Below are 26,970 nucleotides of genomic sequence, written 5' to 3'. Positions count from 1 at the left end.
GTGTACAATGGGGACACTAATTAGATTAATACCTCTACCACATGGTGTTGTTGAGTTTTACAGTGAAACAATACACCTAAAAGGCACAGCCCAGTGTCAGGTTCCAAGAAATGATCCAATAAATATTGGTTGCTAATACTCCTAGAATCCAGAGCTTACATGCTCCAATTTCCAGATCTAGAATGCAGCCCTGGGCGTGTGTCATGAAAGTGAATGCCACTCACCACTGGTGTGGTGGTGGCAGAACATACCCTGGACCAGGTGCTTTGGTCCCAGAGCGTACAATTCCAAATGTCCTCTGAACAGGATAGAAAGTGCAATTCAGTCATGATGTCTGCCCAACAAGCAAACTTAACGGTCTATTACTGAGCATTATCTTTAAGGCCTTTGCATGTCAGTCAACATAAGCCCAGAAAGACTCACTGACGGTGAAGCCCGTGATTCTCCCCATGTCCTACCTTCGGGGTGGTGCTTCTCCCCATAGTAGCACTGCTGAAATGTGGGGATATGGAAGGTGTGGTTTTCTTTCGAGGCAAAGTGTCACTCAGATAGAGGCCTTCCTGGTGCTGTTTTTTCCTTTCTTCCAGACTTCTAAAATGCTTTAGGTGCAAATGTAAAGCAGAATAGCAAAACTTGACTAATTGAAACAGGTCACTAAAGGAATTAAGAAGTATGCATTTACAAAGAAGCTTTGGAATTTTAACACAGTCTTGAAAAAAATTATTCAACTTATGTTCGCTAAGAGACCTGGGATAACATTTGGTAAGACACATAGACATGAGAAGAATTTATTACTGAACCTAGAAAAATTCAGAAAAATCCACCTGTCACTTTGACAGTAGTGCCGGCTGCCTTGGGGCCCCAGGACAACTTACAAGTGATTATGGTGGCTGCCACGTGGATGGCGGAACAGCCAGTGGACAAAGCATGTAAGCAGGGCCCCCCCTTGTCTGTCTGGACAGTTCTGTGTGATCGCACAGCTCCCAGTGCAAGGAGAATAAGAAACGGGAGAAGGAAGGAGATGAAGAGACAGTACAAACAGGGATACTGGCTTAAAGACGGAATCATGTTTCAATTACATAAACACACTCCGAATCCACATAATGTTTCCATAGAAGGCATCCTTCTAGACTGAAAAAAAGATCTTGACCAAGGGGCCTCCACAGCAGTCCCTCACATTTAAAAATCCTCCTGTTGACCATTTCAGTTTTTTTTCTTCAGACTCCTAAGGCAACATTTTGCCAACTTGAAACTTACCCACATTTTTCTTGGCCTTCCCCAAAATGTCTTTGATAGGAAAGTTATTTCCTAATTAGAGGTTCTTTAGGTTGGATCATTTTAATACTAAACTCGGGCTTTTGAAATATCTAAAAATTAATGCAACTCTGAGATATCAAATTTGCTATCAATCTTCCAACATTCCAATCATGAAGAATATCTGCATTTTAACCTAATAATTATCTATTTATAATAGATATTTATTAACCTAAAAGTAGTGAGGAGATATGGTCCTTTAACCAAAGATAATAGATAGGAAAGGTAGCTTTAAGAAGGGTAAAAGAAAGGCATAACGAACCAGAACTCACCTACTTTGGGAGGCCTATTGACTGACAGCTTAGGATCTTCTGGGGCCAAATTCATGTAAGGGTTTGATTATAGTTCAAAGTTTCAAAACAAAATTGTTTGGTGGCTTGGTGGCTAAGCCATGCACGACTCTTGTGACCCTGTGGATGGAGCCCACTAGGCTCCTCGGTCCATGGGATTCTCCAGGCAAGGATACTGGAGTGGGCTGCCATTTCCTTCTCCAGGGACTCTTCCTGACCGAGGGATCAAACCTGGGTCTCTTGCACTGCAGGCGGATTCTTTATCACTGAGCCACCAGGACAGTTCATGAGTATTCATAAAATGTCCTAAAAAGAGGGCAACGTGTTTGAAATAAGATATTATTTATTTTAAAATAGGTAATAAAAAACTGTTGTTCTATGGACCAAATGCACTGCTTGTGATGACTCTGGACAAACTGCTTACCGACACTGAGTCTCAGTTCCTTACATATCATGGGATTGTTAGAAGGAAGAAATGAGGCATCTGTAAAAATCTAAGGAAGTTTTGCCTCACAGCAGAGGAATGGTGTCTACTATTATGGTTTCAATCATGTGTAAGAAAAATATTTTGTGTTGACCTAGCAACTTTGTATACCATGGATTTTATGGAAATAATTATTATGATTTTGAAAAATACCTGAAGTTGCAACACTTTGATTGAATGGGAACTGAAGCATGAGGATGTGAAACGAGCTCCAACGTATCAAAAGCCAGGAGTGGACAGCCAAGGTCTCAAGCTCTCTAACAATCCCCACACTCTTAGGGACAAAATAAACGTTCTTTTTAAAAAAGGAGTATGCACCTTATCTTTTTAAAAAATATCTTTGGAAAAACTGAAGAAAAGATTTCACATCAGTAAGTCTGCTGTCAAGGTAAAATCTCCAAACTCTAAATGCTGGTTCCTAATTACCTGCTGGTCCTGCTGCTGTCGCCTTCTGTGTTTCTTAGCTGGCAGAGGAGGAGGTGTGTCATTTAAGGGAAAAGAATCGACAGAGGGAGCCATGACTTCAGGCCAAGGGGCTGACGGAGGTTCAGTGATAGGATGAGAAGAAAGAGTGGAAGGAAACATAAATCCAGAACAGACAGACGATCTTTGCTTTAAAGAAGAAAAAAAAAAGTATTTATGTGTCCATATGAAATGAAAGAATAAGACGAAGAAATGAAATTGATAATCTCATTGTTCTGTTATCTTATATGTTACTCAAGGAGACATAAATGACAGGGAGTAGTCAGCCTCGTGTTCAAATCCCACACTTGGATCAGTAGGAGGTATTTTAATTTACTATTATTTGTCTGTCCCCAAACGTTTTAAAGCAGCAGAAAATTAAAAAGAAGTCCGTACTGTAAAACAAAATTGAATACAAAATCAAACTGGAAAGGTGCTTCAAACCGCCAATTTTAGAAAGTCTCTTTGCTTCTAAGAAAACTAGGCTGGGCTAAAGTGGTAAGATATAGTTTATTCTTCTGGACTTCCTTCTCCTAATACTCTATACTCTGTACCATATTTCATGGTTTCAAGTGTTATTATTAGTAGAGCATTACTTCCCAAAAACAAACTGGTTTTTCAAACTGAGCATCGCTCCAGACCTCTGGTCAACCAGACATATCTTTGTCTCACACCTCACCGTTTTGTCAACCACGGGTTAATCTTTGACATGAGGAAAGCAGTGAATGAATGAAACGGCATGCCCACACACCTCTGCACTTTGTGACGGGCTCATCAGCACAGCTGTGGCAGGCCCAGCGGCAGCGGCGGCAGCATCAGCAGGGAACTGAGTGGAAGGGGGGAGATTCGTGGAACTGCCACATGGCTCACTAATTTCATTTACAATGATATAGCCCTAGAAGGAGGAATTGATAAATTACACATGAGGAAAGCAAGCGCTGAAGCATGCAAGAGTATTAATGCTCCAGGACAATGGAGTTAGCTCAGAGCATCACAGCCAGATATCTGTGGCATTATCAGATGTTTCATTAAGGCAATCACCAGTTATTAAAATGGATGTATGATGCTTAATCTTGAAAAATTGTATTTCCAACATTAAAAGTAAATTTTCAGATAAAATCAAAATGACTTTATTATAAATAACCCAATACATTTGATTTAAAAATATCCATCCATATCAGCATTCATTCTGTTGACTGAATAAGGCTGTCACTACACAGCATTTAAAATAATCACACACAAAAATAAATCTGAGACATGAAACCGACAACGCAACCACTCTCTCATTCAAGAGACTTTTCCATAAATCTTTATTTTAAGATTTTCTCTGTTTCTTCTGTTGCCTGACAAACTAGAGAGTGAATAAATATAGACCAAGTACTACTGACTTTTGCACTAAGACATTTATAAAGCAGTAATTTATTTGCATGGAATCTAGCTTTTAGGCATCTCAACAAATGAAAATAAAAAGGACACTATTCTCCCATGAGCCTTCCCTAGCAAGAGAAATGTACCCGCACGCACACACACACACACACACCCTTAAGGCAAAGCTGCAGCTCAAGAGTGTTTCAGCTTAAGGCAACTTCCCTCTAGGGCAGTGAATTTTCAGTTACTTTTAAATTCAGTGATTCAGTTGTGGCTTCAGCTTAGAGAACATACCCATGAATCAGAATCTTTGAGAATAAAAATTTCTGAATTTACATTTGAGGAAAAGGCCCTTGTAAATTACCATGGAAAGTAATTGTACAGACCATTCATATTTTCACTACATGAATAAAATAGTATGATGAACTCTGTGGGAGAAGGTGAGGGTGGGATGTTTCGAGAGAACAGCATGTATATTATCTATGGTGAAACAGATCACCAGCCCAGGTGGGATGCATGAGACAAGTGCTCGGGCCTGGTGCACTGGGAAGACCCAGAGGAATCGGGTGGAGAGGGAGGTGGGAGGGGGGATCGGGATGGGGAATACATGTAAATCTATGGCTGATTCATATCAATGTATGACAAAACCCACTGAAAAAAAATAAATTAATTAATTTTTTTAAAAAAAGAATAAAGGGTATAAATTAGCATCTCTCTTTTAAGAGTAAATTGTGTTGAATTTAATATTTGAGTTCTACTTGTCCAGCAATCCTTTCAGACAGTGGCTCCAGGAAAGTTAAGATATTGTTATGCTGGTGAAGCAAAAAATCCCAGACTGGAAAACAAGATTTTCACTGAGAGTTTATAATTCTGACCAAGTAGAGAGAACCAGAGTTGACTGTTCATAAATTGAAGATATCAAAATCCTGCTGAATTTAGTTTTGCACTTCAGAAAGGGGCAATAGGTAGTATGTAAAGTTTTATAAGATTAAATTGAAGAAAGGAAGTTGAAAATTGGGTTTTCAAATTTATTTTATCTTTGACAATGAATGAGAATGAAGAGTAGCAACTTGAGTTATTCTTTTGCTAAGTTGATAGAATCTTTCAAAACCAAAATTTGATTCCTATATGAATAACCTATTATATAGGTTATATATCACATAACAACCTATTATAACTGTAATAACCTAATACCTGTAATAAACTAATTAATTGCTTAAAAATGTATGTCATTTTTCAAAAGTGGGACTTATTTAAAAGAGCTGGATATAAATTCATCATTCTTTTAAAAAAGAGAGAGAGAATGAGAGAGTGGGGGGAGACAGAGAAAGACGAGAGAAAGAACGAAAATCAAAACAGCTTCTGAGCCAAGTCTGCTGGACTTGGAAGAGAACGCACGGCCACGCACCAAATACGACAGCTGCAGACACACAAATACGGTCAAAACCCAACGGGCTTCAGCGGCCGGAGGGCTGCAGGGGAAGAGCGACTCTAATAGGAGGGAAAGGCTTTATTCTTCCGGGAGGTAAAGAGGCCTTAGACCCTATCTAACGCATTTGGAAGCCACAAGCCCTTCAAACTCATGTCCAGAGTCAAACTGCATACCTGTCTGCTTAAACCTATTCTTTCCCCAGTCTCCTCCGTCTCAGTGACAGCTACTCACCATCCACCTCATATTCAAACTGGAATTTTTAACAGCAGCATTCCTGACAATGCCCTTAATGTACTTCACTCCCACATCCAATCTATCAGCAAGAACTGTCAACTCTACCTCCAAAGCATTTCTGCATCTAGCTGGTTCTGTCCATCTTTTTTTAACCAGCACCTCCAGCTTATACTGCAATCACTGCCACACCGGTTTTCCAGCAACTCTTCTTTATAATCCAGTAGAGCAGCTCAGAATGATCTTAACAAATGGGTCTCAGATAATGTCACCTCCCTGCTTAAAACCACTCAGTGGCTTCCCATCCACATAAAGTAAACCATATTTCTTTAACATGACTCACAAGAGCTGGCCCCTGCCCGCCTCACTGACATAATCTTATTCCTCTACACTCCATTCACAAGCATCCTTTATGCAGTGATTCTGCCAGTTCTGTGTTCTAAATAATGGAGAGAAACTCCATAACTGAATGGTCTATAAAGCTTTTGTGGAAACATTTCACAAAATGCTTCCAAGGTACGTATCAGTCACACCTATTATGTGATGAGCATTTACTTCACATACATATATATACACACACACACACACAAAATATTTTCTATGAAGGAATTCCTAACTTTGCTGTCTTTTTAAAGCAGTTTATAAAGTGGTTTTTGCTATTACGAAAAATTTCATGCATAAGCAAGCTTTTTCTTTAGCTTTTTGAAAAAAAAGATGAAGAAAACTATTTCTTTCTGGTGAGGGTTCTAATTTTACAAATTAGAGTTAAAATATTTTACCATTATAGCAGTGTAGCTCTATAAAAAGATATTTGGGAAAGGGCGGTGATGGGGTCTTGGGAAAGATGAACGTTTGGGATAAAGAGGGTGTACAGCTTAATGTAAACAGGATTTTTCGAATTTAGGGCAAAATAACCCAGACAACATGGGGGGAAAGGGTAGAGATGTCTGGGGGCTTTTCATGTCCCAGAAGACCTAGGAAAAAGAGAAGAAAGTAGGAAAGATGAGAAACTGAGAAAGGAAAATGCAAGATGAAAGAAGAGCTATTAAGACTAGTTTTGGTTTGGATCCTAAATGTTTGAAACCCCAAAGTAACCCACAACATCACTACTAAGCAAAGTGTACACACACACACACACACCCCAAAGTAACCCACAACATCACTACTAAGCAAAGTGTACACACACACACACACACACACACCCCAAAGTAACCCACAACATCACTACTAAGCAAAGTGTACACACACACACACACACACACACAAACCCCAAAGTAACCCACAACATCACTATTAAGCAAAGTGCACACACACACACACACACACACACACCCCAAAGTAACCCACAACATCACTACTAAGCAAAGTGTACACACACACACACACCCCAAAGTAACCCACAACATCACTACTAAGCAAAGTGTACACACACACACACACACACAAACCCCAAAGTAACCCACAACATCACTACTAAGCAAAGTGTACACACACACACACACACACACAGAGCATGTGCATCAGACATAAAAATAATCCCTGAAATTCTCAAAGCATAAATCAGGAAAGGCAGGAAAACCTCAAAGCACCGAGTGCTTTCAGAAGTCACTTCAGTGCATGTTTCCCAGTCAGCTAATCCCAGAAAACTGAGGTACATCTGAGTTCTAAGGTGATAACGAGTGGACATGTAAAATCACAGCTTACCTCTTTCAGAGTATTTGGGGTGACAGGAAACCCTTTCCCCCCAGAGAGGCTGGAGTATTTCTTTTCCAAATTACAAAGATTTTCCTTTTCCTGAAGGAACACAAAATCTATTAAGCTGAGTCAACTTTGTAGTTTCCTGATGACTAACAATGTCACTCTTTCATGGGACTTACTGACTCTTCACATAACTTCTTTCGTGAAATGTTTCCATTGCAGCCTTTTGCCTGTTTTTTAAAATTTTATTTGTTGGTTGCTTACTATTTTTCAGTTTTGGAGTTTCTAATACATTCTGGATACAAGTCTTCTGTCATTTACTCGTTAAGAAATCTTTGTTTACTCTGAGGTCATGAAGGTATACTTGCCCACCTGTATTTTCTAGAAACTTTATCTTGCTGGTTTTTATGTTTAGGTCTATAATCTGTCTCAAGTTAATTTATATGCATGTTATGAGGATAAACAGTGTTGAGATTCATTGTTTTCCATGTTTGCCTCGTTGATCCAGCACCATATGCTGGACTTTCCTTTCCCTTCTGGATTGTCTTGGAACCTTTGTCAAAAATCAATAGACAGTACATGTGAGTCTATTTCTGGACTCTGTTCAGTCCTTCTGATCTATATGTCTATTTGTATGCCAGCACCACACCCTCTTAAATGCTACAGCTTTACAGTAAAACATGAAGGCAAATAGTATAAACCCTCCAACTCCGTTCTTGTTCAAAGCTGTCTTGGCTATGCCATGCCCTTTACATTTTCATATTCGTTCAATTCCCATCATCTGTGATGATTGCCTTCTATAATGTTGCCACGAACACTGAAGCAGTGAACACTGACCCACTGTTCCAAAGGGATATAAGCTTGGGTTGCTGTGGGCATCTGGTCACAATATTTTCATCAACTGATCACTACATAACTTTGTCTTAACGTGTGTTTCCATTTAAAGACATCTTATTTAATAGACAATGTTGATTATTAACATTAAACTCATAGCCAACAGCACTCTAATTCCTACCTGAAAGCTGTTTATCTAACAGATGTATTTTCACCATGAGGCACATCACAACCGTCCCGCCCTTAGAACACCAGACAATACTTTAGCACTTGTGAGGCATTTTAAACAGCAAAATCACCAATGAAAAGCACAAAACATGAAAACATGGCCCCAAATGGTCCACAAAAAGGGCGTCTAGTCACAGCAGGAGAGCAAAACAAGAAGGCAGAGCACTGTCTTGTTCAACCTCAGCTGAGAATGTGAATGTACACTGAGTGACTTAAAATTTTCACTGTTCTGTGCTCACCTGTCCATCAATGACTGAGTGACAACTATTGATCTCAGGGTTACAAAGGTTAGTGACTAGGGAGAGCCACAAACATGGACCCCGTGGATAATGAGGATCAACTGCAAATTTCAGCATCACTGGAATTTTTATTGGGGTTGAGGTGTAGCTATAGGTCAATTTGGGAAAACAAAAATCTTAAGACATAGTTTTTACAACCGAATTATATATTTTAATGAGGAGATCTTATTTCTACTTTGTGCTTACCCATTAAAAATCTATCACTAAGATTTTTTTTTCTTTTTTTGCTAAAATTTCAGCAACTACTTAAATATTATAAGTTACATGATCGAATTTAAGCTGTGCCTTTGAATTTTGTGTGCAAAAGGTCGTGGGGAACCTAATAGCACCAGAGTTCACCCCCAGAGCAGAGGATGGGGTTGGAAAGTCCAACCTCAACTGGAGATGGCCAGGTGCTGAAGAAGCAGGAGGCGGGGAACTGCCAGGGATTCGTGTGGGCTACAGAGGCACTGTACGGGGACTCATGGTTGCCTGTGAAGGGCCAGTTTTCTCTTCTCAACCTAAACATGGCTAAGCTGCAAAGAAGGGAATGAGTGCTCCAACTCCATTTCTTCTGGATGGGACCATCGTGCAGCCTTGTCTTTAATCCATCATTTGAGATTTTTCTCTCCTGCACTCCACTCTGAGTCCATCTCATGTTTTCATGATCCCAAGTGTCCCATTTCTAAGTGGCCTCCATGCAAGGCCCAGTCCTGAGACTAACCCCATCAACTTTAACGTTTGGTCTCTTATCCCTGAAATTAAGAGATTATGTCAGAAAATTAGGCTGCAGTTTGGACAAAATAAACCCTTTACATGGAGCACATCAGAGGCTGGGCGGACGGGGACACAGTCCCTGTGATGAGGATGACCTTGCCACACCCACACGGGGCATCCACCTCACCAATTAAGCCAAACTAAATCCAATGTGGCATTTTCCAAGAAGACCTATATGCAAATAATTAGAGTTCAAAACACCAGAGCAACTGAGCCAAAATATCTGACAGCAGCAGAAAGAGCAGAATACGTTTAACTTATTTGATGAAAAATAAGATTTTTTTTTTAAAGAAGAAAATCAGAAAACATACTGATTTCCCATAGTTTGGATTTTCACGCTGTGGAAAAAGCATGAAGAAAATGTCTTTGCTTATTTCTGAATTACAGTTAATCATTCAGAGCATCAGTTTATTAATGTGGAGGATTAAATAAAGATGTATATAGAAAAGCCTTCCTTAAATTATAATTCATTCATTAAAAGGCAGTTGGTTTGATGGAAGCGACTTTCCCTGAACTGGAACCTGTGTTTTACTGTCACCAGTACAGAAAAGAAATACTTACTCTCTGCAACATCATTATTAAATTATTCTTTTCTTTCACAAAATGATCTTGTTCTCTTTGAGCCTGCTGGACAATGTGATTAGCTTGCTTTTTCAATGCAGAAATTTTTTCCTGGAGGAAAAAAAACCAACCATAGAAAGATTAGACCCTTAGGGTTTGCTGTCTGTCCCGGGAAAGGGAGAAGGAGTGTTTATAACTAGAGGTGCAGTGACCGTATTTCATTGACGTTAGGTGTGCTTAGTCGCTCAGTCTTGCTGACTCTTTGTGATCCCATGGACTGTAGTCGGCCAGGCTCCTTTGTCCATGGGAATTCTCCACGCAAGAATATTGGAGTGGGCTGCCATGCCTTCCTCCAGGGGGTCTTCCCAACCCAGGGATCGAACTCAGGTCTCCCACAGTGCAGGTGGATTCTTTACCATCTGACCCACCAGGGAAGCCCGAGAATACTGGAGTGGGTGGACTATCCCTTCTCCAGGGGAACTTCCTGATGCAGGAATCAAAATGGGGTCTCCCGCACTGCAAGCAGATTCTTAACCAGCTGAGTACCAGGGAAGCCCACCCAATGTTAGGTATGCAGTTATTATTACCAGACTGTGAAGCAGTTTCTTTGAACTCACAAGCTCAAGGCTTTTCTTCACCTAAGACCAAGTAATTTGGAATGTATTTCAAGTATCCATAAGTCAATGGGAAATCTTGTTTTAGAACATAAATGAATTTCTGACTTCACCTTGGGAGATGCCTCATGGGAAGAAAAACAATGGAATTTCTTGTTTAAACTGAAAGTGTCACCTTCTCCATTGTCCTTTCCCTCAATTTTATGGGTTTAGTACAGAGCACTGTGGTGAGGATTATGAATTTTGGAACAAGAGATGAATTCGGGACTCGACATCCGGGTGCTCAGGGTTGGGTGGAGGCAGTCACTTGCATAGCATTCCACAAGGCTGCTTCTAATAGTAATAAACTATCAGTCAGCTTTGAAAACTACTGGGTCTAGAAACAGAAATTCCAAAAGACTTTTCAACAAATTATTTTAAATCAAGTTACTATGATTGCAAAAGCAAATAATTTAAAATAAATATCTAGATTTCTGATTTTCTCTACCTTGGTTTTCACATAAAAGAATCAGACATTCATAAATACATCTACAGCATCAGGTAACACTGACTATACCAAGTCTCAACTTATCTAGTTCGGAGCACCATACACGTGGCAGGCTCCATGATCTGCCAGATGTAACAAAAGACACAAAGATATTCAGATATAACCGGTATACAGACAGATGGACACATGCTATAGCTATATTAACAATCACTATTGTCTCATAGCAAGGGGTATATATATTTTGACTTTTTACATTGAACAACACTTGGTAAAAGTACCTTTCTAGTAACAATGTTCCTTTGATACTCAGCCACTTCACGCAGGAGCTGCTGGGTCAGGTTCTCCTTTTCCTCATCTAGACGGCTTTCACGCTCAAGCTGCTGGAATTCCAGGTCTTCAAAGTGTTTGCTCTCAACATCTAGTAGGTCGGCATCCTTTGGAGAAAAGGGAATGAAAACACGCGAGAATGGCTGCAGCCTTCTTAACGTGAAGAAAAATTAATACAAGCACAAAGTCCAAAATATCTTTCCAGTTACAACACTGACCAGGATGAGAACGTGATAACCGTCTCTTCGGAGTTAAACCCCAGGGTGGGGACTAGGATGGAACTGAAAGTGACTGCGCTGGGGGTGGGAGGGGGCATTTATGTCACCATTGGTTGTAGACTGTTCTTTGGTTGTAGGAATTCTTGCTTTACCTCTACCAGGTGGCTTTAAAATGGATCATGAAATATAAAAAGAATGCAATAAATAACCTAAACATTATCTGCAGACCAAAGGTGTGACATAAGCTCTTGAGAAACTTCCTATTTTTCACAAATTTCCAGATGAAATCAGACTTTAGCATAAAGACTAAATTCAATATTCCAAAGTTGCTTACTATAAAAAAAAAGACTCAGCGGGATAGGGTGGGAGGTGAGAGAGAGGTTCAAGAGGGAGGGGACTATGTACACCTGTGGCTCATTCATGTGATGTACTGTAGAAACCAACACAGTATTATACAGCAATTATCCTTCAGCTAAAAATAAATATATTTTAAAAAATGAACCTTAAAAAAAAGATTTAAAAGCTGGCATATATAACAGATCAGAGGTCTCTAAGGGGAATATATGTACCCCGAATGGCACATAACACAAGGCACTGGGATGTGAGAAAGAAATACTAGACCTTCTTTATATTTATTTTTAATTTTTCCTTTTCTTTTACAATTTTTCAATAAATGTTCTCTAATGTACATACAGGTAAAATAACATGTAAGATTATTTTAAATGAATATATATATTTTAAGCATGCATAGAATACATATAATACATGTATTTATAACATTATATGACCTATATGTAGGTACATATAGGAATGCATGCTCAAATAATTTTAGTGAAGGGAGAAGTCATCAAAAACATTTGAAGACTGGAGTTCTTATATGGGCTTCTGTTAATCCCTTAAAATTGTTTACAAACCTTTTTACTAGAGAGAGTAGGAACCACAGTGCTCATAAAGCACAAAGACTGACTCCAAAGGTTAAGCAGTGCTAGTCTAGGAATAATCTTCAGGACTTTTAAGAACAAACAAATCATAAAAGTCAGTCTAGAAGAGGCATTCTCCAACCTATGAGATGTCTGAAGACAGGGGTGAAACCAGATCTGAGCAGAGGCTGGTGCATGTGGTATGAATTGTCCTCCCATCTACTTAAAGAAAACAAAAAGCCTTTTTTGTTTTTGGGAGCCTTTGACAGAACTGTAGAATGTGGTACGTACAGAAGATTCTTTTTAAATATATAATTTATAAATAATTAATGACCCCCCAAAAACAGGCAGCTGGGCTACGTGACTCATAGCGCTAAGTGCCAGGGCATTTTTTTCAATCAACACATTAAAAAGAGTTGGATTTTGTGTTGTTCTTTCTCAACCCTTTATCAAGCATAGTAGAAAACCTTTTGTATACGCGTGTGCAAACACACACACATATATAGTATGTATGTATAACATGATACATATATTTTAGAGAACATGAATTTTTGCCTAGCTCAAAAATTTATGACATTTTGGTTCCACTTGTTTGACTTGGTATGAATAGAATACTAGATTTCTAATTTATTTATTCAAAACTTTGATATAGTTTCATGTATTTTGGCATCTAGTATCACTGCTCTGTCTAGAAAGTTTATTATCTTAGTGATTTTTTAAAAATTGAATGAGGACTGAAGCTTTTTATTCAACTCCGAGAATATAAAGAAATACTATCTTGGTTTAAAAAAACAGGAAAATAAATGTGACACAGTATTATTAACTAAAGTACAGATTTTGTTCAAATTAAAAAAAAAAAAAGAGTTGGATAAATCTGTGATAAATTAGGTCTATTGTCAGTATTTAAACACACTACCCCCTCCTCTGATTTTCATGTAAGTGATAAATTAAATCTTTTAATTAAATGAAATATTTTTCTATCTTCTGGAATTAATTTTATTCTGGGGATGATTCACAAAAGGACTATTAGCTACCAAGAAATTACAACCAGCACTATAGCAACAAGATTATTATGTCAACACAGACAGTGGATTCTCAAAGTCTACAAACAAGAAAAAACAAGGTGAAAAACACATTCAGCATTTCTCAAAACTTCTTTACATTTTAATTGGCCAAATGTAAAGCAGCTTTGGTTTCAAGTAACTGGGTGATATTTCAAATTTATCAGAGATTTCATGCTTATAACTTCTACAGGAATTAATGAATTTGGACCAAATCTAGTTGTTACTTAAGGAATTAAGATGTAACTCTAATGTTATGTCTTAAAACAAAATATCTGCAGTCTTAAAACGTCAGTGATATATTTATTCACAGAAGCTTTCATATCCAAGTTTTTAAAGACTTTCAACTAAACTTGGCCTGTGGCTAACGGTTATTGAGACAAAAATTTTAATAAGGTTTCTTTTTTTTCGTTTATAAAGAATCTTCATTCAAAGTGGGCATATGGCTCACAATATATACACTACGCTAGTAAATTGCTTGCCCCACATCTGGTTAATATGCAACATGTGTTATTTTAACCACATGAAGGTCACAAAGTCACTAATTTATTTTTAGTAAATATTTAAACCACTGTATGAAAATAATAGCACACTAGGCAGGAAAGTTTAAAATTAAACCCAAGCTCAGCACTCAGATTCCTCTGGTGTAATCATCTGATCAAGTTAGCTAAAGCATTGAAACGTGTGTATATAAACTTACACTGTGAAAGAAAAACAACTTGGGAGGGGAAAAAAAAACCGTTACAAGATTTTAGATAAGAATAAGTATTCAAGAGATGGAATTTAGGGGCAGGAGTGGTTTAATTGAGCACAGAATAATATACACAGGAAGCTCAAAGTTAAGTGTGTGACTAGTTGAATGAAAATTTTAACTAAACTTCTCCACTAAAAGAATACGACAAGTCTTTACTGGCTGCAAGTTCAAAGGCCAGGTGTGAAAGGAAATAAAACAGATGTGTTAAAGAAAATTCAGCAGAAGTCATTTTTTCTTCCCAATAACATTTTTGAGAATGTGTAGCTAGTGGTAAAGAACCCGCCTACTAATGCAGGAGACTTAAGAGATGTGGTTTCGATCCCTGGGTCAGGAAGATCCCCTGGAGAAAGGTATGGCAACCCAGTCCAGGATTCTTGCCTGGAGAATCCCATGGACAGAGAAGCCTGGCAGGCTACAGTCCATAGGGTCGCAAAGAGTCAGACACAACTGAAGTGACTTAGCACGCAGCATGCATGGCAGAAGTTTACATGCACAACTTGTTTTCTTTGCTTTCTTTCAGTAGAGGAACTGAAAGCAGAGACTAGATATGGTATGGCCAGGAGATATTACAAGAATATTTTTATGACAGCGCAAGGGCAACTCTGAAAGCAAGTTTATAAACTTTCTAAGAGTATGTTACTATTTCTCTGTCTTTATGAGCTATATTCAAAAACTTTTCTGCATACTTTTTTGAATTTGGAAAAAAGACAATGAAAATCATCTCGTACAAGCTTCTCATTTTATACATGAGGATACTGAGGCCCACAGAGGCTGAATGACTTATCCAAGAGTAAAGGATAAACTAATTGTGGACCTAGTGAGGAAAACAAAAAAGGTCTCCTAACTGTAGATATCACTGAATAGAATCTTTTTTTAATCAAGAGACCAAACTCAACCATTCAGCTGAATAAATATCAAAACACAAGAAAACTATCCTAGCTAGGCCTCTGCTGGCAAATGAAAGGCTCATTTATCTTCAGCTTTTTTTCTCATATCACTTCTATGATTTGATTGGTAAGCCCAATTATCAACTACTTTAAATCACAGGCCATGAAATCAACATTGGATGAAAACTGTATTCTGCCTCTAAAGCAATGATTTAGGAATTAGGAAGCCCAGTCATAAATCCATAGTCTTGTATACACAAAATCATTTTACAGTTTTGGCTCACATATTTGAGATTGCATACAGGCTAAGAAAATTACTTTCTTCCTATTCATTTATTTTCTATTGTGTCTGATTTGTCACCTAATGAAGTTAGTTGTAATAAAATCAACATTATTGAATTTAGCTTCAATGCCTGGGGGAAAGCTCTGTAATGAAGTGCTATTCTGGAGTGTTTGAAGTCTGAAGGGAAAGGAGTTGTGATAACACAGGAAGCTCCAGTATGAATGGACTTCTCATGAAATAAGTGAACTTTTTACTGATTAAGCCGAAGGACTGATGAAGATTCATTTTGGTCATTGTCCATCTCTGGAAAACAGAATTAGTATTTCTCTTAATATCAGGTGAACACAAGCTAGCACAAGCCAGTTTCTCTCCTAAGGAAAGGGTTTTTATGATAAAAATTTTGCAGTCTGCTTGGAAAGGAAGAGGAAGGAGTCTTTGCCTTCGATTAGTGGAATAGGCTGTCTGCATCATTTCCTTTCCTCTTTTGTAGTCAAAATCCTTGGAACATACACAAATTTATGAGCTATCTTATAGAATCTACATTAAGCAAACTAATTGTATTATGCTTGACTCCAAGTTATTAATAGAATTTGCCAATTTTTATTTGAATATTTATAAAGAATACAAGCAAAAACTAGATAACTAAAGGAAGGGAAGAACAAAATGTATAACCATGCTTCTGACTCTAAAAGCACTAAGGTGACGGTGTAACTTCTTTAGCAATAAAGAAAGTTGAAAAATAGTAAACAAATATAAAAAAGTTTCCCAATCTCTTTTGTGAATTGGCATAAACACATAAAAAAAAACCACACTACAAACTAAAATAATTTTACAAAAACTTTTCTTTTTCCAATCATTTTTATCGTTAAGACTTTCAGCAAATTATTTGGGACACTGAGGGACAGGAAGTTTTATCTTCTTACAGCAAATTAAGCTGTACACAATAAAATGAGTGAAGGGGAAGAGACAGTTTTGAAATTTTTTTTGATCCAACATTGTATAAATTACACATATTAGAATTGCTAAGCTGTAGTTAACCTGTCTGTACTGGTTTCTTTCTATACTGAAAGATTCTATCAATCTGTGCAATACATTGAAAAGCTTCAACTATGATTTTTCATAACCTAGTGATACTCAGGGTTATCAAACATTTTTGTATTCAAGGTCATCTTAAATATTTTCAAGGGTATGCTATCTTAACTGATTTTTACCAAGTTGCCCATTCCCAAGAAGGCACAAACATAGTAATATGAGTAAAACTAGTTTTTCCTACTCCTGTGGAATCATAAAATGTTACTTATTTAGGACAAACTACTATTATACTCCTTTAGAGATCCAGAACTGTCAGTGACTGACTCCCCACAGTCACAGTCTGTCTGGGCTGCTGTTTAGAGCAAATAACCAGCTGTCAAGAGGCTATGAAATATTAAGTGGTCTTCCTAGTGTTTGCAAAACTATCCACCTAGGACGTCAGGTAGGTAGCAAGGTCGTTTCAACACTGCCAATATTAAAGATCGAAGAACAACCTGATAAAGTTCAACTAGAAAACCTATGCTGCATAAAATTTTAAAAAATTATGAAGCCTGAAATTGAATGCCCTGCATCTTAGGTCTTGTTTGATTATTGTGATCATGCTAATGATTTCAATGCCACTAAGAATAAGAAAGGAAAAGAAAAACAAAATGATGAGTGGTGGTGGGAAGCAAACCAGAGAACAGAAAAATTTGTGGACAGGAGTATAAAATTAAGCTGGGGGAAACAAAAAATTCAAGGGAAATTAGTACTCAAGACGCAGTAGAGAAAGGAATGCAGGAAACACGTCAGCTGATTTAAATGCTAGTCTTGTTGGTTACCTATCAGTGATAGCTCCCTGTTGTTTCAAAGAAGGACTCGAAATGTTTTCGCATTATTAATGAGGTGAAGGATTCCAAGAAGGAATTTTACAACTGATTAGCAAGGAATAATATGTACTGTCAGCATGCATATTTCTATTTAAAACGTTATCTAATGAACAGAGCTTATGCAAATTTATACTATGTGAAGGAGGAAGTCAAAGGTAAGTGGAACTTAATAAAAAAAAAACCAAAAAAACAACTAGCACATTCCTCTTTGCTACTGACCCTCTTCAGTTGTTGTTGTAACTGTTCCCTCATGGACTCAGGACAATTGTCCAGCTGGGTCTTCTGCTCGGAGTAAAGCTCCTGAAGCCTCTCTAGTTTTTCCCTTTCAGCATCAAGCTTTACCTTCTCCTGAAGTTCAGAAATCAGAAAATAGAAGTTACCTTCACACCCCAAGCAGGCGTTAGTGAACATTTCCCAAGGATAACACAAATAAACACTCACAAACTCCAGACATCCTAGGAATGTAGAAACATATCTTGTTAGTGACTAAGATAAGCGGGTCTAAGTGGAAGTAAAGACAAGGGGCCCCATTTCTGCGTTCTCCAAACCCAGCCCACTCCATCGGGTATTGGCAGTGATCCCAATCTTTCCTTCCTCCCTTCCTTCCTGCCACCATGTTACAAAAGCAGGGGAAGCAACAGTCATGTTGGTCAATGGTGAACAAAGAACAAGAGAAATGCCAACCAAATTCCTAAGACAGCCCTGCAAAGAGTCACTTGCCAGGGAACCAAACAAAGGATGGCTAGTATTTACCTTGAGCACAGTCAGAGTCCAATTTGCTGAAGGCATGTGTTAAGCAAACTTTGGAAATTATTTAATTTTTGTTCTCAGGTTAGAGGCATGTTAGGTGCATAAGCTGATGCTCCAGTCATCTGGAACAGTTCTAGCTCTGTGGCAAACCTCAGAGCTTAAGCAACTAGAAAATCTGCTGCCAAGGAGAGCATCTAGTTCCGACATTGAGAGAGCTAGTAAAAATGCAAGGCTGACAAAGCAGCAAAGGAAGACTTGTTAGACAGTTTAGATACATCAAAGGTGTGACATTTATTGTGGAGATAAGGACTTCCCTACAAAGACTGACACATAAAAAATAACTGAAACGAGAACTATGGAAAAAAGAGAACAGAAGAGAAAAGAGAAGATAGCATTACATCCCTCCCAGGCACACACTCCAAAGTGACCGTGGATATTTTCCAGCGAGTAATACACTATCACACAGTCTTATAAGGCTACCTCTTAAACCGAGAAACAAAGCTCCAGCCTGTTGTCTGTGTGGTGTCGGTTTTCCCACCTTATGCTCCTTTTACGAGACTCTGGACCCTTGAAGAAACTTTCAGGCCTAACCCTCCCCCTGTGTGACACTCTCAGCCTACACTAAGCACTCACTTGGAATGGGAGCTCCAGCACCAGCTGAGGTGTGTGCGCTCAGTCGTACCAGACTCTTGGCCACCCCAACCAAGGACTCTAGCCTGCCAGGCTCCTCTGTCCATGGACAGTCCAGGCAAGAATACTGGAGTGAGTTCGCGTGTCCTTCTCCAGGGGATCTTCCCAACCTGGGGATCGAACCTGCATCTCCTGCGCGTGCAGGCGGCTGCTTCACCACTGAGCCGCCTGCGAGCCTCCCGGAGGTCACTCGCTTTCAGCGGTGCTGCCAGAAAAGCTGCATTCCGCTTCACACCTTGCTTCTGTGACTGTTCCCTGCCCCTTTGATAAGCAAAATACTGCCACTTGACTTTCTTATGTTCACTGTTGATTTGGTAGAAATAAAGCTGGCTTCCAAGCACATTACAGAAAAAAAATTTTTTTGAAGGATGAAGATTTGAAGTAGCCCTATAAATTTATACTGCTTTCATTTCTTCATCCAAATGGTCATGATTTCCTATGTAAACATACATGTAAATTCTTTATAAAAGATGTTATATTTTAAGTCTAAAACTATATATGACATCAATACCTACACCAGTGCACTTGAGCCTCCACTTTTGGCTTACATTTTAAAATTTTGAGGGCATTTTAGAAATGTATATTTTGATTTAAAAGTGCCTTTTTTTTCTCGAAATGATTAAATCTAGAAGTCATAAAACTGAGACTCTTACCTCATATATCAGCCTAAAAATGATTCTACAACTTAGACTTTAGCAGATAATAAAGAAAGTTTCCTAAAAGGGAACTTCCTGGCAGTTCAGTGGTTAGGACTTGGTGCTTCCACTGCCCAGGGTTTGGGTTCAATCCCTGGTCTGGGAATTAAGATCTCACAAAAAAAAGAAAGGAGGTTTCCTGAGTCTTTAATGTGAAGCATGCTCCTATGCACAGCTGCTGTGTAGGGGTGAGAAAAGCAATGGTGTCTTTCGCAGAATATAGGATTCTCAAGTGTTACCTCACAAAAACTGAATATACTAGTACCAGTTAGATTTAGTCTTTAGCTTCAGAATTAATCATTTTTTCCCTTAATAAAACCAACAATACAGAACACTTGTTATCTTTTGGCTAAGAAAATGTGCTATTTCCCTTACGTGCAAATCAAAGTTTATTGCCCTATTACATAGCAGAAGAATTTTATCCACAAAAAGTTCTATTTCTAGGTACTGTATCACCAGAATTTGCACCCATTCCAGTTCCAAACAGAAAGGTAAATAAGTAAGAAAATTATTTATTCCAATCAAATAGCAAATGTGCAAAGCCCTAAAATTTAAAATCATATATGATAGAAAACACTGAAATGATATCTAATATTAAAAAGCCTAAAACACAGGTCCCAACTCCAAAGAAATAACCTAACTATTGCTAATGCTCTCAACTTTTAAACTATTAATGATAAGCACAAATAAACAACTAGTAAAACATACCTTGTGTCTACATAGCGCCTTCCTTCTGAGGTGCTCTAAACGTTTGGCAATTCCACACAAGGAGGCGGTTACAAGAATTACGCAAGCAGGCACCATCAGAACCGCCTGCGGCTTCTCTGTGGTTATCCGTAGTGCTGTGGCCACTAGCTTGGTCTCAGAGAGAAAGCTCAGTGGGGCTAACGCCAGGGCAGAGGAAGTGAGGGGAGGAGGAAAGGGGGACCAGGGGCAGATGGGCCCGGCCATAAATCACAGGGGGCCGCAGAGGTGATATCACGCCGACAAGAGCCAACAGTAGGCCAACAGCTGAGCCAGAAAGAAATGAATATGCCTCTCTTCTAATTACTGTCCAGGAAGTTTTCAAAGAAAAATTAGTTCTAGGCAAGCGACTGATTAGAGCTGAAAGTATCACCTTCTACAGTGAAGGTAAAATAGTGGGACATATTACATGACATCTCAGGGTTCGGGGAGTCTAGCTTTTTTTTTTTTTTTGGTCAAGCGGCTTGCAGGATCTCAGTTCCCTGACCAGGGACTGAACCCAGGTCCTCGGCAGTGACAGAACCGAATCCTAACCACTGCACCACCAAGGAAAAGCAAGGTCGCTCAGTCGTGTCCGACTGTTTGCGACCCCGTGGACTGTAGCCTACCAGGTTCCTCCGTCCATGGGATTTTCCAGGCAAGAGTACTGGAGTGGGGTGCCAGAGTTTAGCTTTTTACATGTAACATATTAACACCAGCTATCATCCTCATTCCCCAGATTCAAACTGGTAACGTCACCTATTCTAATTACTATAGGCACAGTGCTATTTTCTCTTTTTAATTTAAATTTTTAATTTTCTATTGAGTATATCCGATTAACAATATTGTGACAGTTTCCAGTGAACAGTGAAGGAACTCAGCTGCAGACATACACATATCCATTCTCGCCCAAACTCCCCTCCCATCCAGACTGCCACATCACATTGAGAGAGAACACATTTTTTTCTTAGATTCATAAATCTGTTTTTAGGAAGTAAATAAATTAAGCTGCATTTTTAATATTTTTAACAAATTTAAATTACTTTGTTGAAAGAATAAGATTAATCTTTCAGGAATCAGAACAGTCCAGGAAGATGCAGATGTACAGGGGGGCATTTATTTTAAAAAGACCAGAACATGACTTCCCTAGAGACACGGCTGCCTCCATTGTTTTCCAGTTGCCTTGTCTTCTCTACATGGACTGGCAAAAATCCAGTTGGGTCATAAATTCATTGCCAGATTCTGCCTATTTTGTGTATTGAAGACTGATGTTCCTAAAGTGTATACAGTGCCAAAGGTAAATTTTTCACCAGCAAATGAAAGTAAAAAGCGCTGTATAGAGTTGGGCCTACATCTGCTTTCACAGTGAGTTGTTCATTCACTCAGCCAATAAATATTTATAAATGGACTAGAGAAAGAGAAAAGAGGTAAGTTGATCACTGTCCCTATGAATCACAGTCTAGCTAGTTCTGTGCTTATCAGCCCTGACCACATTAGAATACATTGGGAGAGCTTTTAAATGTACTGTTTCTCAGAGTTGTAAGGCTAGGGATAAAACATTTAAAAAACTTCTCCAGGTTTTCTCATATGCAACCAGAAACACTGATTCAGCCAACCAGAATGTGTGAGAGCCAAAGAACTACAAAATGAACTAAAATTTGATTTCTGTGAAGACTTAGGACAAAACACAAAATCCATCAAAATTTGTTCTGAAGGTATTTGACCTTAGAACCTTGCCTTCATAGTATAAAAGTCCTCTCTTACAAGTAACATTACAAATGTAAAATTTTTACTTTTAGATTAAATGCCTCAAGTAAACCCCTCTCCCCAAAAGAACTGTGAGATTCCAACATCCAAAATGCTTTCAAAGAGGAAAGACAAATTTCAAGATCAGAAGTAAAATGACTCTTCTTATCATACCAATGATCAGGAGAAAGTATAAATTTATCCTTAGTAATTTGAACATGTACACAGGAGTTGCCAATAATCTTGAATAAACTTAAAAATCCAAGACTTTATTTTGTCAGATCTCTGGTTAAAAGACAACAATAAATTTCCTCTACGTTGTAGCCTCAAAGGAAGGAACTGAAATTTAACTTGCTGGCTCTATTAAAATTTCACTACTACACAGAAAATTTTTGAATGCCAATAAAAACATAATTTTACCACATCTAACTAATATTTGGTTTGAGTTTACCCTATAAAGATGCCTACTTCATTAGTTTATAGGGTTGCCAGATAAAACAGAGGAAACACAGTTAAATGTGAACTTAAGATGAACAATAAATGCCCTCCCCCCAAAAAAAAAAAAAGATGAACAATAAATGATTTTTTAAATGTACGGTGGTGGTTTAGTCGCTAAGTCATGTCCGACTCTTCGCAACCCCCATCGACTGTAGCCTGCCAGTCTCTGTCCATGGGATTCTCCAGGCAAGAATACTGGAGTGGGTTGCCATTTCCTTCTCCAGGGGATCTTCCCGACCCAGGGATCAAATGCAGGTCCCCTGCATTGCAGACTGATTCTTTACCATCTGAGCTACGAGGGAAGCCTGCTTTTAAATATAAGTATGTCTCAGATGGGGCTTGCCTGGTGGCTCAGTAGGTAAAGAATCCACCTGCAATGCAGGAGACTGCCTCAATCCCTGGGTTGGAAAGATCCCCTGGCAGCCCTAAATCTGGCAGCCCTATTAGCTTGATAAAGGTTTTCTGAAAAATTAAGATTCGTATTTGTAATTTCCAAAGTATTCAGCACAGAATCCAGCACAAATAGGTACTGAAGCCATGTTTCTTGAAACACTGTGTCAAGTTTGCAACTGATGCACAGATATGTTAAAATTCATAATACCTAGGCTAACAAGCTTTAACGTACAACTTTATTTACTTTTGTCTGTTGGTTCTTAGTGGCTGCGTGTGGGCTCTCCTCTGGCTGTGGCAAGCAGGGGCCACTCTTCGATGCAGGCGAGGGCCTCTCACTGCGGTGGCCCCTCCTGCTGCAGAGCAGCGGCTCTAGGGTGCATGGGCTCAGCAGATGAGGCTCCTAGGCCCTAGGCACGGTTGTGGGGCAGGGCTGAGTTGCTCTGCAGCACGTGGGGATCGTCCCAGACCGGGAATCAAATCCGTGTCTTCTGCATTGACAGGTGGACTCTTCATCACTGAGTCGCCAGGGAAGCCCCTCGAAGCCATCATGTTTAAGGGTGTATGGTGCGAGCTCAGTCACTTCAGTTGTGCTCAACTCTTGGCGAGTCTGTGAACTGCAGCCCACCAGGCTCTTCAGTCCATGCGGATTCTCCAGGCAAGAATACGGGAGGGGGTTGCCATGCCCTTCTCCAGGGGATCTTGTCAACCCAGGGATCAAAGTCAAGTCTCCCGCGTCTCCTGCATTACCGGCAGATTCTTCACCACTGAACCACCAGGGAAGCCCTCTAAGCCATCGATTTAAGACTGGCCCATTCAAAGTCCTCTCCATTCACCTTCCAGTCTCCTTCCTGCCAGTTCCTAAACCACATGGGGAGGTTTGAGAGGAATGCATTCTCAGAGGTTCAAGATCAGGCAATTGTTTTAGAGCCAAAACTACTTATCTGAAATCTGTAAGGCCAAATGTGTTCTAGGTTTCAGAATATCCTGCATTTAATAGAGGTAACAGTTTATAAGACATATACTGTATGGCATCTTCAGTGAGGTCTGGGGCAATACCCTATAATCAAATATACTTCTATTTCTGCTGCTAATTATGAATATTCATATCAAGTGTGAATATCAGTCCAAGTCAAGTTTTGCAACCATAAGTTTTGATGCCAACCTTATAAAAAAGAAAGTTTTCCCCCTGCAAAACTTTTCAGAATTGTAGAGGAAAGATCATGGACCTATGTCCATAGATGGTAATTGTTGAAAACCCACTTGAGAGGCACATTCTTAAATTATTTTTGGAGGATTTCTTTTTTCTGTTGATTTTGACATATTATTGCACAATTAATGGATATTTAGTGTAGAGAACACTGGAAAGTCAGAACATTAGGAATTTATCTGATCAAACAACCATCAGAAAACAAATCACCCTAACCTGGAATCCTGTTCATTTAATCCCCAAATCCCACAATATATTTCCACTTCCTCTAAACAGGGAGCTAGCTTTGAAATGTAAGAAAGAGGCACGGGAAGGGCTGGGTCTCTTCTGAACACTGCCTGTGACTTGGCAACGACTCTGCACCCAAGAGGCATTAACACTTTGCATGGAATTCTGGGCAGGCTCAGTCTTCTCCTGGCTCAGAAGGAAGGATGGGGAGGAAGTAACAGGTACTTTGGCAAGATGATAATGGAGAATACAATTAACCACTTAAGATATGAGGCTTATTATAGAAAAATTAGTCTACTAATTGAAGGAAATCTCACCCAGGAACAGCTTCATGGTATAGAGTGATTTAAGCTTCAGCTTCCACATTTAAGTGTGTTTAGCTACAAAAGTATGCAGACCAGGATTGCTACAAAGTCTCACAATCTATCTGTGTGAAGACAGATCTTTAAACAGAAGGACAGTTTGAGCTTTGTGATGACCCATCTGGGTGATAGGAAAGACTTCAACAAGACTATGTGAGCAAAGCCTTTCCTTAACTATTTTATTTAATTTCAGTACAACTAATTTTTGATTGTCATATGCTCAGGAGCAGGAATGAGAAGATAATCCAAAAATAGAGACACTGAAAAGCTATTTTCGGTTTTTAATTTTTTACGTCGTCAGAAATAGACAAAGACTGAAGGGAAATGGACATAAACAGATGCAGAAATACGTCCAGCAGTTGCCCCAAATGAGGCTTTGCCTTCAGAGAGTGGAAGCACTGGGGGAGGGAAGCCGTTCCAGCTCTGCCCAAACTGAGCTTCACGTTTCTGGTGGCTTCCCAGTCACCAAGCCCATCAAACTAAAACAGCTTTCCAGTGCAGAGGCTAACAAGTCTCTCTCCTTTCTCCTGCCCTAAGAAAATACTATGGCTTTACGCTTACTGCTTCAAATGAACATCCCCCTTGAGTGTATGTTCGAGCCTGATCCTTATATTTGTTCAGGGTTCATCCAAGCTCATAGAGACTCTATTTGTGATGTGGCCACTGTCTGAGAACGCAACAGGCAGACGGCCTTCAGCGTAGCGCCACCTGGACACAGGCGCACTGATGGGCTTGACGATGGTGCCCACAAGGGCGATGCAAGGCAGCCCAGGGAGCTCCTGCAAACGCGCACCGTACACATGTGTGTGTGTGCATGTGTGCATGTGTGTACACACACACATACACAACACATACATGTACGCATATGGATTCAACAAACACATAATTAAAGACTGTCTATATTTTACACTGTATATATAATTATGCCTGTAGTTTATACTTTGAGCTTCCCTGGTAGCTCAGCTGGTAAAGAATCTGCCTGCAATGCAGGAGACCTGGGTTCAATCCAGGAAGATCCCCTCAGGAAGGGAAAGGCTACCCACTCCAGCATGGCCTGGAGAATCCCATGGAGTCCACGGGGTTGCAGAGAATCAGACATGAGTGAGCATAGTATAGTACCACATGATAAATAGTGGTCACATAGAAAATACATCAATTGATACTAAGCACCAAAAACAGAATATAGTTCCCAAGGAAGCTAAAAGAAATAACATTAAAGTCTGATCCTGAGAGCCAAGAAAACAACGTCGACAATTTCACGCCAGGATTTGAACTCTGACATGATATTAAACTTTCCTCCTATGGCTCCAGGCCTTGTCTCCAAAAAATGAGAGCCAGGCTTACAGGATGTGCTGCCGACATCTAAACTGGAGTTTGCCCAACAGGGATATCTTTTCAGGTTTTGGTTTTCTCATTCCACCGTTTATATCTGACAACAGCAACAGGTGTATGGGAAAGGAAACGAGATCCAAAAGGGGAAAGGCCACTTCCTTCTTCTGTCTCACGCCCTGGCTCAGCGAGCGGCGTGACTGCGAGCCGCCTGGCGTGAGCCCCTGGACAGAGCACCCCAGCTGTCCTGAGACTTGGCCGCACGCAGCTCTTAAGCAGGTGTTTGGCTCCATGTTTCTGTTCAGACTCAGCTGGGACTCGCCGTTAGCAGAAGATCCAAGGACAATATTCCCAAAGAACACTGGGCGGTATTCTGGCACCTCTTACGAGCTGGATAAACAGTGGATAACAGTGCCTACCTCTATTTCACAGGCTAGGGAGGGAAATAAATATCTAACCAAACCAAAACAAATATAAATGACCAAATGTGATTGTGAAAGGACTGACAGAACAACAGAGAGCTTATCATCTGAGCTGGAATGGGCCGGGAGGGCTTTTCTGCAAAACCAGCACTGGGCTCAAGCCTTTAGAGACGGAGCCAACCAGACACAGAAGGTGGGGAAGGGGACTCCAGGCCAGGCGAGCTGATCTGCAAGGGCGCTGGGCAGGGGCAGAGGGCGGGGTGGACCTGTGAACAAACAGAAAGAAGGCCACCACGTGAGCGAGGTGAAGAGGGGAGGAAAGTAATGGAAACAGTCAGGACTGATAAGGAGTTTAGGCTCATATAAAATACAGGGGAATACAAACCAGAAGGATGTGACCTCATTTATATTTTAAAAGTCACACTGGCTGCTGTGAAGAAAATGGACTGATGGGAAGCAAGTGGAAACGGAACTCAAAAGGAAATGTTGATGATTTTGAAGAGAATGCTATTAGGGGA

At 39.6% G+C, this 26,970-nt stretch overlaps 1 protein-coding gene across 13 annotated transcripts in view; it reads right to left on the bottom strand.

Moving 5' to 3' along the window:
- PHLDB2 (pleckstrin homology like domain family B member 2) overlaps nt 1-26,970 on the bottom strand; it is a 239,121-nt gene that overhangs the window by 28,039 nt on the left and 184,112 nt on the right. For 6 of the 13 annotated variants that reach the window (XM_043449068.1, XM_043449062.1, XM_043449063.1 and 3 more), the window contains 7 exons: nt 17,629-17,757; nt 11,337-11,492; nt 9,958-10,068; nt 7,286-7,375; nt 3,302-3,445; nt 2,515-2,700; nt 459-599 (listed from right to left, as the gene is read on the bottom strand). In XM_043449068.1, the coding sequence (XP_043305003.1) occupies nt 459-599; nt 2,515-2,700; nt 3,302-3,445; nt 7,286-7,375; nt 9,958-10,068; nt 11,337-11,492; nt 17,629-17,757 (957 nt within the window). The remainder of the gene's footprint in view (nt 1-458; nt 600-2,514; nt 2,701-3,301; nt 3,446-7,285; nt 7,376-9,957; nt 10,069-11,336; nt 11,493-17,628; nt 17,758-26,970) is intronic. The other 7 variants (XM_043449067.1, XM_043449069.1, XM_043449073.1 and 4 more) reach the window with 5 other exon arrangements.

Source organism: Cervus canadensis, chromosome 27, assembly GCF_019320065.1.
Source record: "Cervus canadensis isolate Bull #8, Minnesota chromosome 27, ASM1932006v1, whole genome shotgun sequence".
Classification (NCBI taxonomy): Eukaryota; Metazoa; Chordata; class Mammalia; order Artiodactyla; family Cervidae; genus Cervus; species Cervus canadensis.
This window is presented reverse-complemented; position numbering and strand designations above follow the sequence as displayed.